The following is a 15,904-nucleotide window of genomic DNA, read 5'->3' as shown; positions in this document are numbered from 1 at the left end:
TTTTGTTTCTATTTTGCTTTGTTTTGTTAGTTTGTGTAAGTGATGGTTTTGGAATGGAATCAACAGGATTTGGGTGTTAGTTGGATATTACAGAATGAGATAGAGAAATCAAGGTGACACCATGTTTTCTAATTGGAAGATTGAGAAGATGTTAACATTATTTTTAGTGTATTGAAACAGAGGATGTAGAATAAGGACATACAATTAATATTTTGGAATATAAGTTGATAATGCTCTAGATCAAGTGAAATTAAGTCTTAATTTGGAAGCCATTATTATTCATGATTCATGACATATTGTTATTCTTTTTCTATTTAAAGATTTATTTAAGGGAGAGAGCTCATCAGCTGGGGGAGGGGGAGAGAAAGAGGAAAGAGAATCCTCAAGCAGACTCCCCACTGAGCATGGAGCCTATTGTAGGGCTGGATCCCAGGACTCTGAGATCATGACCTAAGCTAAAACCAGGAGCCGGAAATCTAACCAACTGAGCCACCCAGGCATCCCAACATTGTTATTCTTTTAGAGAAGAGTTTCAGTAGCATGGAGAGCAGAATACAATTGACTGAAGAGTAAAGGCAGAAAATGGGAATTACTTTGAAAAATTCTTCCATGTGAAGGAAAGAAAGGAGACAGAATGTGAGCTCAAAGAGAAAGTGGTCCCTTCAGTAGAGCAAGTCCTTTTAGACTTCACTTAGTCAATTCTTTCTTTTTCCCGACAACAAAAATAATTCTTGCCAAGACTTTGTGAGTTTAGTGGATTTGATTGAAGACAGAACAGGTGGGCAAGACTGAAGAACCACATCTAGAGAAAAATCTTCTGCTAACTTACCCTTTTCTCCACTCTTTGCCTTTTTAAGCTCTGTTTTCTCTCAGATTAACCTGGGGCTCCAAAATTTTCTTTTTGTGTTGTATAGTATAATTTTCTCTCTTATCTGAAGGGTTGGCACTCAGCTCTTGGTTGATTTACCTTTTACTCCAAATATTTCACTAAATTTTTTTGGTAATTTTTCATAAAGTCAGTTAGTTGTCTCCCAACAGATATTCAGACCAGTTGTAATAACAAATAATAACAAATTTTCCACTTCATTTTAATTTTGGGAGGAAACTGACTCCACATAGAGCCATTTAGATTTTACTCTCCCTGTTATATAGAGAGGAAAGTTGTTAGAGAGAGGAGAACAGAGATGTGTCAGGAAGCTTAAAAAGATTGGCTAAGCATTGAAGGAAATGCAGTGGTAAGGCATGTGAACAAAGACTAACGAGGGGCCAATAAATCTGAGGACTCTCAAAGGTAGAAAACATGGCTTTTTAGAGGCACCATTCTACTCAGATGCATGATTGTTCAATCTCACCAAAAGAACTATGAGCAATGGAGAGAAAAAAATATTCGAAATATCAAGAATTGAGAATTGGTAGGTAGCTGCACCAAAATAATATGGAAACTGAAGGCACTAAAGGTTATATTGAGGGAATGAAGTAATTAACCACTGGTACAAGTTCTTTAAAAAAAAAAAACATATATATATATATATATATCGGGATGCCTGGGTGGCTCAGTCGGTTAAGCGGCTGCCTTCGGCTCAGGTTATGACCCCAGAATCCCGGGATCTAGCCCTGCATCAGGCCCCCTGCTCAGCAGGCAGTCTGCTTCTCCCTCTGCCCCTCATTCCATTCTTGGCTCTCTCTCACTCTCTCTCTCAAATAAATAAATAAAATCTTTAAAAAACTAAAAATAAAAAATAAATAAAAATAAATCTATCATCTATTATCTACCTGGTTTTGGATAATTGTGTACTTACTATGAACTGAATGTTTTATAGGTTCTTTCTTTACATACATTCATATAAAAAGAGAATGCTAACAAGAGAAGGGGCATTCTTTCCCCCATTTGGGGGGACTCTGGGACTGAGAGAGGTTGAGTAGCTTGTGACAGAGCTAGTAAGTACACAGGATTCAAACCAATATCTAGCTTACTACAAAGCTCATGCTGGTAAAGTGTCAAGAAATTAACTGAAGAGCACAAAAAAAAGGCAGAAGATCTGATTGAATCAGAGAAAGGTATTCACCAGAGGGAATGAATAGAAGGCTATGGTCAGAGAAAAGGGTATCTTAAAAAATTCTATACTGGGAGTTTTTCCTGTTGTTATGATATAGCCATGTGGTAAAGTGAGGTGGAGATCATAGGCAAGGAGAAGCTCAGAAGAAGCTCAGAAGCTCAGAAACTTAGATATGCAGTGGCATTCATGGTGAAAGGGATTAAGTATGAGTCAGATATCACGGAGTGATTGGAATGATACCAATGAACATTCTGAGTGTTGGAAAATGTCTGCAAAGACTATAGATAATCACGAGGATAAGGACCTGTGGAATAACCATTTAGTATAAACTTCAAAAAGAGGAGGAATTTGAATGAATTTTGAAGACCTATGACCTGGAAGCTTACAGCATATTAACCCAGCCTCTGATGCCAGAGTTGAATCATGGAATGAACATTCTTTATTAGAAAGGATATTCCAAGGAAGCCTTCCGAATGTGCAGGATGACTGTTCATGAATGTCAGATGTATTTTCCTTTTTTTTTTTAAGATTTTATTTATTTATTTGAGAGAGCGAGAGTGGGCATGCATGTGTACACGTGTGAGTGGGGACAGGAGGTAGGAGGAGAAGGAGAGGGAGAGAATCCCCAGCAGATTCTGTGCTGAGCATGGAGCCCAATGTGGGGCTCGATCTCAGGACCCATGAGATTATGACCTGAGCCGAAATCATGAGTTGGATGCTTAACCAATGGAGCCACCCAAGTGCCCCCGTGAATGCCAGATTTCTGATAAAGAATAAACTTAGGAAACATTCTCAGAAAAGTGAGGGTAAAGCATGGATGGATCAAGATTATGTGGAGCCAGACACATCATTGGAAGTGGGGGTGGAGCCCCTTTAAGAAGAACACGAAAATAAAAATCTTACTTTTTCAAAATTTACCAAATTTCAAAACCATGTGAACCTATGATGGGTCCTTTCCCAGGCCTTGGAAGGGGCTATGCAATTGAAGAGCCTGAAGCTCTAAGCTTCATCACTTTAAAGTAAATTCATTCTGGGCAGAGAAGGTGAGAAAACATGCAAGAGTAATGGCTGCCAGGAATGAATGTATTCTTGGCTTATATAGCATATTAGTGAAAGCTTCCTTTGGGGCTTCTGGTATTTAGAAACTCAAGATGGATGGTGTTGGCCCTGAAAATTTAATATAAAAACAAAGAACACTTTATTTATTGTGCTTCTTTCCTCCCTTCTGGAGGAGGATGGTCCAGCATTTTTAAAAATTTTATTTGTGGGCTGATAAACATTTTATGACTGTTCACATGACCATATGCTTAGGATGAGCTTGTTACTTGTTTTTGCTTTTCTTTTGACCAGAATTTATAAGCAGGAGAATATGAAGGTATTTCAAAGCAAATAATTCACAACCTGGGCTTGTGTCAAGCTCTCTTGGAAATGTCTTCTCCTCCTGCATAATTGACATCCAATATACTTTTGTATGGTAACAGGCTGGATGAAAATCCTAGAGTTCTGTCAGAGTGCTAATATTACCTTGAATTTCTCTCGCCTGAACTTTTGGTTACCTACGTTTCAATAATAATTTGAGAGATCAGTCCTAGGAGTGATCAGAATGTCCTCTTCTCACTTACTGTTTTTGGCAAAATCTAAGCTTTTACTAGCTATCTTTTAATAGATAAGTAAATTTGGGACAAATAAGAGAGGTGAGATAGTAACACACCTGGTTGCTCATATATTTCAGGAGCTTGTTATCCTAAAAGATGATGCAGATGAATTAGAAACAGCTTCTAAAACCCTTAGATATATTTATAAGTAATAAAAACAGTAAAGATTCCTAAGAGAGCCTGGGGTGCCTACCATTGAAGATTTATAGCAGGAAAGACAACCTTCCTCTCCTTTGTGATTATATTTGTAAGATCGAGCATTAGTATTTTCTTTTGCCAAAACATAGCTGCGCACTGTCTTAATATCTTCCTTTTGAAATGATAAGTAATAATTGTGCCGGTGTAATAATGGACAAAGGGGCGTGGGAAAATACTAGGGGCTTTTCTTATCTGTCTAGTACTTTTTTGGTTTGTTTGGTAGTCCTTGGAAGAAAGCCCTGGGTATGTAACATGTGCTAGAGTCCAATCTATTTTATTTTTCCCAACTCCCAAGTCATTTATCAAATTATTTCAGGTTGTAAATCTAAGCACTTTTCTGTAACTTAGCTTTCTTTCCGGGACGTATCTTTCTTAAAGATGTTTAGTATGCTTTTAAAATCTATAAAATGCTTAATGTATTAAAGAGGTGACACACAGGAATTCTCTCTCCACCAGTCTGAGAGTTCAAACATTTCCTGCATTACCATGTACCTCCCTTAATGTGCCAGCTTTCCCTGAAAAGATCAACAATCACAGGGAAGAAAAAAATCAATCTAAGAACACGTTCAGCACTGAGGACTTCTCCTTGGCCTGTTGACAATGCCTCAGCATGAATTCTGAGACATATCTTATAAGGAGTCTGTCTGGATGCATTCAAGTGTTCACTAGAAGTGATTCAAGAAAACCAACACATACTTTGCAGAGATGTGAATTTCTAATGTTTGTGTTTCATTGACTTTCTCACCCCTATCATCTAAAGAAAACAAAAGTAATGAAGATTTTATTTCAGTTTATCATAATCTCTACTATTAGGTCACTCAATTAATTTGTTAGTGGGTTAAAGAATCTATCTTTGGACATAGAATATGCACCTTTCTGTGACTAAGTGGTGGAAGAGAGTTCTGTGGGGTCTTGTTTTGATTTAGTGCTGCACCAAGAAAAACATACCATTATTTTTAATTTTCAAAGGAATATTTTGCAATGGCTTTGAATCGTGTATTAACCAAAATGCATTCAAGGGAAACCTGTCGATTATCTCCCACTATTTTATTTACATCAATAACACTAATCATTTTTGACAGTTGTTTCCAATGAACTATGTGATTCCGAATTTGCAAAATAACCTCTTGGCACGCAGAGAAATATGTAGCTATGTGATGACTCTTCTTCTGCTAAGAAACATGTGCTTATTTGATTTGCAGCATTTAGTGTGGTCTTGTGTGAGTGATACTTGGACAAGTCAAGATTCAGCTGTATTTTCTTTAATTTACTAGAAAAAAATACCATGTCACACATGGGTATATTACATTATTTTATTCAAAGACGTTTAACATGAATACAAACTTGTGAAACTCATAAACCAGGCAGGACAGATATTATTGTTCTTATTTTACAGAGGAGGACACTAAGCTCTGGAGAAAACTTACCTAAGGCAGCTAAGCGATAGAATGGCAGGGTTTCCCTTTCAAGGGCTCTCCTCCTACAGCTTCTTCCCTTCTTGAGACACCCGCTCTGTAACTTTGATTTAGAATTTCATTTACTTATAACTTTGATTTTCTATAGTTTCCAGCCATCATTATCCTAAAAATGCTTTTTGAAAAATTTAAAATGGTCTTTCCCTTCTGGTGTCTGTGTTTTGCACCACGGTGTAGAAACCCAGGTGGGTGATATGTGCCACTTAAAAAGGATACTGGTAGGGGGGGCGCCTGGGTGGCACAGCGGTTAAGCGTCTGCCTTCGACTCAGGGCGTGATCCCGACGTTATAGGATCGAGCCCCACATCAGGCTCCTCCGCTGTGAGCCTGCTTCTTCCTCTCCCACTCCCCCTGCTTGTGTTCCCTCTCTCGCTGGCTGTCTCTCTCTCTGTCAAATAAATAAATAAAATCTTTTAAAAAAAGAAGGATACTGGTAGGGGTTTGTGCTTGACCTGATGAGCCAAAACTGCATTTTCCATCTGCCTGATGGCAATTTATCCTTGAGTCTGTCTTTCCTAGTGTTCTTAGTTAACAATTTATATCTTTAGGGATAAAGCGAAAGCCTGAGTTTGCTAGACCTCCAAAGCATTAGGAAATACAAAGATGTCTCAAGAGGTTTTTGTCATACTAGTGATAGAATCTTGAAGTTTCATAACTACATGGGAAATGTGTGTTGCATTTGGAACCACTCACTATAGGAAGACATTTTTTTTTTTTGCCATAAGAATTAAGATTTCAAACAATCCCTCCAGAAAGAGTAATCACTGATAAGAAGAGTGAGTATACTAGATGAGAGATAATATTCAGATTACTGAATTACAGTTCAATTTCAATTTAAGACTCACCCTCAGTACCTATAGGCTAAGATGTGTATAATATATAATTCCAGGATATGCTAAAATCATATCCTTTAAAATATATCTTGCTGGCTGGCTAGTTGGAGTCCCTGAGATTCTCATTAATAGAGCCAGTCTTTAGGTTTCATATACTTTTCTATCTATCCATCCATCCTTTGATCCAATATACCTTTTACTGAAAATTTCGCCATGTCCATGTCTCTGGCCTGTGTTAGGCATCACGGATATGGTAACTATTAAAGTAAGTCCTCTTCTGAATAAGCTCACAGTCTATGGAAGAAAGCGTACTAATAAAGTAAATAAACTAGAATACAGTGGTAAATCATTCATATGGGGTACACGATAAGTTCTTAATAATTTTTTTGAATCAATAATTGAACATAATGAGGGTGTGAGTTCCCGACTCACAATGGTACAATTTCTTTGCAAGGAGGATATAGATGTAGTCACATTTCCAATAGAACCAGGGCAGGAATCGGTGTGCTCTTGAGTCTGTTAGCAGGGAGTAAATAAACCTGGGCCAGAAACTAAGAAGTCAAGCCTGGTGAGGAAACATTGAGATCAGACCTCACCTGAGATACAGTTTCACTATGTTGCCCCTTAGGCAAACATATTCTAAGGACATCAAGTAGATTTTTTTTCTCCCGGTTATAAACCATAAACATGTTTTTTCTAATTACACCTATTGATTTTGGCTTGTTAGTAACTGGCCGTGTGACCTTGTGGAAATCATCTCTGTTACCATAGCTGAAAATAAAATGTGTGATTGGGTGATCTCTGGAATCCATGTAAGATTTAAGTTAGATTCTCTTATTTCAAGTCTATTTTATATTTTGCCTCCTTCATATTTTTCTTATTGAAGTATTAGCCATTTTTGAATTTAAAAGGAAATGATTATGACCATGGTCCTGGCTAATTTGACTTTGGCAACAAAGAGTGTAAATGGGAAACTAAGATGTATTGAGATTTTTAAATTTTTTTTTTTCTATTTTAGGAAATTCCAAAGTGGTTCACAAATAGGTGCAGGAATTCTTTGTATATTTCTTCTTCTTTTTATATGCAGCAAAATCAAATTTGGGGGCTTTTTGAAAACAGTACAAGTGCTTAGACTGTAGTCAACAAGTAGCTCTTGGGGAGAGCTTTTTTCTCTTGGGGTGCTACCTTCAATCTGATATTCATTTTGGCTCCGATCAGTTGTAAATACCATCCTGTTTCTGTGAAATGTAACTGGTGTTTGCTCTGGGCTGATGGGACAGCCACGTGCTGTTTGCTCTGTCAGTAGCTGTACCCGAGTATCCACAGTACGTTATTCAGAACAGCTCTCCTGAACCAGCTGTCCTAATTCCAGGTGGACTGTGAGAAATCTTTTTACTTACAGCAACAGCTGTGCCACCTGGTAGCTTAAAGACCAGTGGTTGGATGAATCAACCATTGTTACAAATTCACCTTTTATCTGGTAAACACTTTGCATAAACTAGCATAACTGAAGATATTTCCAACCTGATCCACACTGAAATGTTGCAAACACTGTAAGCCTTATTTGTATTATGTTAAATTGTTTGATTATTGTCAACACCTATCTTTAAGACACTGAATAAAAGCTACATGCCAAAATTAGATTTATAAAATTTACAATTCTATATCCCGTCATACAGCTTTCCATCTCTCAAGACACAACTAGGTCTTTGATATTCTTTACATTCTTACACAGAGATTGCTCTAAATACTGTTATTGCTATTTTAAATATATAATAAAATTTCCCAAGCTTGGATTATTGCTAAGGAGGAGCTTGAACTGTACAGTATTTCACTATTGCCTTATTATTTGCAAGTAAATAAAAGTAACTCCAAGCAACCACTAAAAAAAATATTTCTAAATAGAACTCTTATACATAGTGTTTTAGTGAACAAGATTCATTTAGTTGATAAATGATATCCACAGGTGAAAAACAGTAAAAACAAAACAAAAACAAGCCACAAATGATCTGACAGTGTGTTTTAAAAAAAAAAAAAGTGTCAGTTTGAGTGGGTTAAATAAGCCTGTTATATTGTCTTAAGCCATTAATTTTCTTAGTGTACGTATGAATGCATACACATACACACAAAGCCTAAAATTGTGATATTAAGTCTTTATTAATAATACAAAAGGAAGCATATTATACCCAGGCCAAGGTATAACATTTCAAGTTCTACAATAATGTCATTAGGCAGAATATTCATTTTACATACTAATAATTTGACAGTTAAAAGTGATTTTCCCACTGCCTGTTCCATTGTCTGACTTCTCTTTTCAAAGGTAAATTAACTGAGGGCCCATTAGATTAAGGAATTTGTGAAAGGTCACATGGCTTAGTGGCAAAAAGTTCAAGAAAACAACCCTACGGTAGAAGGACCGTAGGTGAACACTTGTTCCAGAACAATGAAATTGCTGTCTTCAGAATTTCCTGGCCTCGAGACATTGCTCCTGTACTAAGAAGTCTTCATTAAATAATCTTCATGATGTTGGGATGAAAAACACTCAAGCGGAGTGGCAATTTTAGGATTCACTTGAAGATTTAGATTTCCCAAGAATTTAGACATAATAAAGACTTAGTGATTTCATTTCTACTCTTAAATAAAGATGCTGCAATTGAACCAAATGTTCTTAAGGATAGGTTAAAAAAAAAATTACGAGAAATGACCATGCTTTTTCTAACTGAAACGAACTGGTAAGAGGTCTGTAAGAAACCTCCTAGATGTTCTCCTCTTTAGATTTCTAGCAGCAGGTGTTAACTAGAAGCTAGGTGATAACTATGGAAAAGGTTTAAATACCACAGCGCACTTCAGAAAAGAAATATAAACATATGAAAGAAAAATGCCAGAAACCAACCAACCAACCAACAAAAGACATTTAGAATATGTACCAGGATGAAGAGATATAAATTCTGTGTGATTACTAATCTCTGGAAGGGTGACAAAAGTCTAATTGGTTATCTTGAATGAAGCTAAGGAGTGTTGGCACCAATGCAAAATCATGCTGCTTTATACCCTTTCTTTTTTGTCTGTGCTAATAATGCCCTTCAACTTCACATAACACCGGCAGAGACTTAAAGCAGAAAGGTACAAAGTGAAGAATTTTCAGCTTCATTTTATGGACTCATCTAGCCATGAATATTTTAAAGGGGAATATCCTCTATTTATTTAGAAAGGGTATTAGATATTTAGAAAGGGTATAAGAATTGTTGCTTGGAGATAAAATAGTTTACTTTCCCTTAGTCAAGCAGGAAGAAGAATTTATTGACTAAGCCCTAGAGTAAGAACAATAAATCCATAAGCAAGAGTGCTGCCATGGAAAATCTTTGGATCTACCTACCTATGGATGGATCCATCATCTCCTCTATTAGCTCTTAACATTCTACTTATGGTTTCTTTTTCAGCTCAGTCCTTGCAGTTAGTTAAAATGCCAATAAACTGGGAGAGGGGATACTGTTAGGCATTATTAGTATTTTATAGCTAAGGCTAGTGAGTCAAAGTCCTTCTTGAAATTAATTTTTCACAAGAAAAAAAATCATGAGAACTCATTTGAGAGAAGAGTTGAGGCACTATGCAGGGGCAGAGAGAGCATACAGATAAGAGAGAAAAGAAATTCTAAAGTCAAAATCTAATGTGGCCTGCATGATAAAGGGTAATAGATTCAGAGAGCCACTAATGGCTGTGTGTACTTGGGAGGAACTTTTAACTTCCCTCGTCCTCAGTTTTCTCATCTGTAAAATTCAAGTCATGATTTTTAGTGATGATATGTACCCTGAAAGGATGTAAGAATAAATAAAACCTAAGATAGTCTCTGACATATGATAGGTACATGATACATGTTAGTCTCACATCCTATTTCTCAATTTGCCTAAGATTAGTCATATATTTATCTATGAAACAGAATAGACATTATAATTAATTGGACTTCAAGAACTGAGTTAGGAAAGTAGAGTTATTAATGTTTATAAAAGGCGCCCTCTACAATTTGTAAATTCTGAATTGACTCCTATTCATATTTACTGATACCATTCATAGCTTCCTTTCATTAAAAATTCTTTTCAGTAACAGAGTAGATGAGACATATGAGAGAGATAAGATGTTCTAGGGTTAATGAAAAAGGAACGAACAAAGAATGAGAGCCCAAGTAAATATTCCTTCAACTGAATCAGAAGCTTATTATTAATTATTTGTCGATGTATTTAAAATACGATTATATAATTTTATATATTTTTATTTATTCTTATAACATTATTATCAATTTATTTATTTTGTGTGTGATAGAGCAAAAACTTAAAGTTTCTTTATTTTTCTATTTTTTTAAATTGTTCTTCAGTGTGATTTTTTTTGTTTCTTCTTCACTAAAGAGTCTGAAACATCCCATATTTAAGTTTGCTTTATGTTTGATTCTTAAATTTGGAATGTAGTTTTATACTTCTCATGGTGCTCCCAATTGCTTTTTTTTTCTTGATTATCAAAGAAACATGTCTTTTTTGTAATATCTATAACAATATCCATATTTTTTGAGGTATAATTGACATACAATATACATTATTTTCAGGTGTACAATATAGTGATTCAACATTTGTATACATTGCAAAATGATCACCACAATAAGTGTAGTTACCATCTGTCACATTACAAAGTTAAGACAATGTTATCAACTATATTCTCCACTCTGTACATTACATCCCCATGACTTTATTTTATAACTGGAAGTTTGTACTTCTTGACCCAAAAAGCAGCTTTCCACATAATCAAACTAAGTAGATGGATGAGTACATTAATAAATAAACATGTACATAAATAGACAAAAGGTGTTTTGTGTAATTTGTATATACAGATGTGTGTGTGCATGAGTGCAAATGTGTGAGCGAGCTGCATAGATTCAGTAGGGTTTCTCCCAGTTCTTGCTGGTGTTTCATACATGAATACACTTTGTTTGCTTTCTTCTGGCTGCTTTATGAAAAACGCAGATTCTGAATCTACTTGTCTCAAACATTGATATGTTGAACTTGGTTGTGAAAAAATACATAAGTTATAGCCATACATCAGGAATTGGATTTAATGCCAAAAACGTTTTCTCTGCTGCTACCTGACCTGTAAAAACGTGAAAAGGCCCATCAGAGTGTTAAGAATACATGCCAGGGAGGATAAAAGGTTGAGAACCCTTAATAGGGTTTTGGTAATAAATTAGTGCTGATGGATTAGTAACATCTTACAGAAATACATTCTGTTTCGGTGAAAAGGATTTAGAGTGTTTCTTGACCCTAGAAACTTTAATCCTGTAGTTAATATTGGTAGGAATAATTATCTGAAGATAAAAAACAAAACTCTTGTTAAGTGCATGTTTAATTTAGATAGAAGTTAGGCATTGAGTATGTATTTTTGTTTCCTAAGAACATAGATTTGTATGGTGTTTTTAAGAAAAATATTAAAAGACAAACCCATCTGGTTAACAATTTAAAATTTCCCAGGCGCAATATTAAACAATATAATATTTTAATTAAAACAATAAATATAAGAAATACAGTGCATGTAATAAGACAGTTTCATATTTTTATCATTCAACTGAGATGTAAATTTCAGAACATGATGTATGTAAACTGCATTTAATACCATATTTGATATATTTGCTGATCTTTGCCTTCTCTATAACCTCTGGCACTTGAGTCCAAGTCAATCATACAATATCCCGGTGATAGGGCCACAAAATTAAACTTGACTCTCTCCATCACCCTTACAAATCCCCCCACCATCAACAAACTCCCTATCACCTGCCAGTTTATAACCCACCTCTTTCTATCTCTGTGCTGCTGACAGTAAATCCGCTCACCAGCTAATTGAACAGATGCACCCGGTACTTCCTGAAGATCTGCAAAGCTGGGCTTTGACGGACAGCAGAAAATGGCACAATGAAAAAACAAAAGCCTTTTAACTGAGAGCACTGCTTTGTTCTGCTCAGAACTTTAAGGTCACTCCAGCGTGTTCTGACTGTGGGGATCTTAATTTTTACTCAACCAATTTATTTGCAGCTGTCATTCTTTCCCAGATTAAAGTTCAGCTCTTCAAGTGTGGGGAATTGGTGGGGGGGCGGGGAATACGAAGAGCTTGTTACAAACTAAAAACAGCAAAAACAAGTAAAATCTGGCTTGGCTCTCAAGTACAAAAAGTTATTTTCAAAGCCTATAAATTATGACATAGTGATTAACATGTAATTTAAATATATTTAAACAACAATTATATCACATTTCCAGCCCTGCTAATTGGCCTCACAGATGTTCCCTTGTAGCTGCATTGCCCTTCCGGGGGGAAATGAATGAGGTGCTTTTTATCATGGAAAACAGAAAAAATAAAAAGCAAATGAAAAAAATGGAAACAGAAAAATAAAAAGCAGCCAGTAACCCTAAAAACAATGAAGGCTAAAGGGACTTTTCCTAGTTTTCTGCATTAAAATGGAAAAAAAAAAATGCTAGGCAAAGCATGAAGACACTCCTATTACTGTGATGGTATCTGGCAGTGTGTCCAGATCCAGATTTGGCAGGTTGCTGATGGAAAGACTTGTCAAAGCAGGGACAGCGCCTGCATTCTAATACGGCATGGCCTCTCTTCAAGAGGTCCAGTTATGTTTAACACAACGTTTTTACAATTGAAGGCGGTCTAGCCCAGATAATGAATATATATAATAAAGTGTTTCCTGATGAAGAATGACTTGCGAGTTACTCCTTTGATCACTTATCCAAGTTTTATAAAATGAAAAATGTACAGCCATAGCCATCTGTGCTGTTTCCTGAGCTGTGATCCTAGTCAAACATGACCCAGTACGACAAAGAGGACAAAGGAACAGCAGTAATTACTAATATTTTGTAATACCTTCCTTCTAATATGTAATCATAGAATTCAGATAAATTCACCACAGCTTTGTCTTACTCTTGCCTTTTCTTCTAATAATCTCAGGTAATATTTGATCGTTCAGTGTAAATTGCAAAAGTCCAGAGGTCATGTCTCTCCTAGTGTCTCATGCTGTCTCCAGCATCTACCACAGTTCCTGTGCTTCCATTGTAGAGGTCTGATAAGTATTTGTTAAATGCTTGCTCAATAATCGGGCTTTAATGATAGGGTAAGGTCAAGATTTATAATATGATAAAGTTCCACCAGGCACTTGTCATATTTCCTAACCATCCCTCTATTTTACATATCACTGGACTATACAGCAAATTCCCCTCAAATTTTATGAAGAAAATGTATTTAATTTCATATCTTTCTAAAAGATAAAATGTACCTATACTGAAGGTGATGTGGAGAATAGGGACACATTTTTATTTATTTATTTTTTAAGATTTTTTTATTTATTTGAGAGAGAGAGCATGAGCAGAGGGAAGGGTAGTGGGAGAGAGAGAAGCAGACTCCCTGCTGAGCAGGGAGTCCAGTGCAGGGTCCGATCCCAGGATCCTGAGAGCATGACCTGAGCCGAAGGCAGATGCTTGACCTATTGAACTACCCAGGCGCCCTGGGAAGCATTTTTAATGCCTCTTTGATGAGTAGCTTTGGCATTTTGATTGCTTGACTTTAAAAATCTGATTTAGCAGATGTGAATATTTAAATTTTATCTATCCTCTACATTTTTATAGTAGTGCAGAGCTTACAAAGTTCATTTATATACACCTTCTTACGTTGTCTTCACTAAAATATAAGGAGTGAGAGACTAAGTATAAAAATGAGGATCTGAGATGTTTCACGATTGACAACATCACTTGAAACTGGGACTGGGGCTCAGATATCTAACAAATCATAAAACAATATGTCCATTGGACAATACTACCTCCTATGCTTAGCTTATTACATATATCTCTAATTTTCCATGTCATGATCTTCAAGACATTCTTAGTTATTAAAGAAGGAAAGAGAGCAATAGTTTCTATCCCATCAGATAAATGACTCAGTTTTGAGGAGAGTTAAAATATAAACTTAATGTAGGCATTCAGACCCTGGCCCTTGACCACTCTAGGAGTTAATTATGGGAAATTGTGTTATCTGGTTGCTATTAATTTACATTAAGCAGTTAATCTCCATGGACCCATACTCTTCTTAGAGTTTGTTTTATGAATCTCTAAATTATAAAAACACTAGCCTGAAATAATACTTAGCCAAGTTTCATGCATGTATGCAGAGAATGCAAGCTTCATAAAATCAACTGTTTTTATCTGCATTATTCATTATCTTCAGTGTCCAGAAAAGTGCCTGGCACATAGATAGTAGGTTCTCAAGAAATATATTTAAAATATATATATTATTAAGAAATGGTGTTGATATTCATATAACCCCCTCTACTTACCCTAAGGAATATTGTCCTTAATATTTTATCGTATTTTTATTTCCACTTTTATTTAGCCCATAGGATGGAATATTAAGCTGTAAGAATACAGATGCCTTTTTTTTTAACTGAAATCTAATTTTAACTGATTCTAAATACATGAAAGTAATGTATGCAAAGCATATTTCCAGGAATAGAATTAATTTTCCAAGATTTTCTTCTGTTTCTTAACTTATAAAACATGAAACTGAGGAGAAAATAGTATGTATTTTTTTAAAAGGAAAGGCTAAGAAATTGACCCTTTGCTGAAATAGTAAAAAATAAATATAACTTGGTAGTAAAAATTATTCAAGGAAAATTAAAATTCACTTCTATCTCCTTCTAGATGAGTTTCTTTTTACAAGAGAGAATAAATGCTGTGGTATATGGCCATTTCAGCCATATAGCATGTAAGGAAGGAAATGGTTCTTTATTTAAAACTCGAGTTAATTATTTACCATTTTTATCTTGCTTCTAGGGTTAATCAGAAAAATATTCATTGTCAACTTCATTTTTAATCCATTTAAAATTTTACTTTTTCTATATAATTTTTTTCAGAGATTGAATTAAAATATTTAATATTCTCAAAACAAAAACTCATTTGTAGTCAGAGTATGTAAAATTTTACCATTTAGCAAACTTCACTGTTGTGCATGTTTTCCCCTTTGGTTCATACAATTCATGTGGCTTTTCTTTTCTTTTTTTTTTTTTTTCCTTTTCATTCATATTACCTCTTATTATATCCATCATTCCATTTTTCTTTCCTATTAGAGTGAAATTGGACACAGCCCTCCTCCTGCCTACACCCCCATGTCAGGAGTAAGTATTTCATGATCAACCTTCATCTTTTAGTATTTTTGGTCCTTGCTTACCATGTTTCTTCTCTCTTGTCGCCCCATAGTTTCCTCATTTTGCTTTTGCCAACAGTGAGTTAAGAATTTGCTGTAGGTTATATAGCTGGCTTTGTGGATATGTTTTATCTCACCAGATAATCCAAAACTGAGATGCCATGCATCAAAAGTAGCTTTCTATTTTTACCCAAAGGATTTACCTGGACTCATAAATTATGCTGCTGGTTGAGGAGGTTATCATTGTTTCCATGATGACAGGTTGTGTGCTAAAAAGTCAGAGTCTCGGTAATGATTCCCTAGTTAGGTACTTGGAGACTCAAAGTCATAGTGACCACAGACTAGAAGGCAGTAAGGAAATATCACCATCCATGTGGTATCACTGTGCTTCTGTTCTTACTGTCGACTGTCTACAGTTAATAACATTTCCATTTGTCATGAAATTTGAATTGT

General features: G+C 35.5%; 1 protein-coding gene across 5 annotated transcripts in view; it reads left to right on the top strand.

Annotated features, from left to right (window-relative positions):
- Positions 1 to 15,904, top strand: part of ERBB4 (erb-b2 receptor tyrosine kinase 4) — a 1,065,595-nt gene that overhangs the window by 1,040,970 nt on the left and 8,721 nt on the right. For 3 of the 5 annotated variants that reach the window (XM_034655108.1, XM_019802140.2, XM_034655107.1), the window contains one exon: positions 15,375 to 15,422. The exons of the other annotated variants lie outside the window; for them this stretch is intronic. In XM_034655108.1, the coding sequence (XP_034510999.1) occupies positions 15,375 to 15,422 (48 nt within the window). The remainder of the gene's footprint in view (positions 1 to 15,374; positions 15,423 to 15,904) is intronic. 5 annotated transcript variants of the gene reach the window in all.

This window comes from Ailuropoda melanoleuca, chromosome 2 (assembly GCF_002007445.2).
Source record: "Ailuropoda melanoleuca isolate Jingjing chromosome 2, ASM200744v2, whole genome shotgun sequence".
NCBI lineage: Eukaryota > Metazoa > Chordata > Mammalia > Carnivora > Ursidae > Ailuropoda > Ailuropoda melanoleuca.
This window is presented reverse-complemented; position numbering and strand designations above follow the sequence as displayed.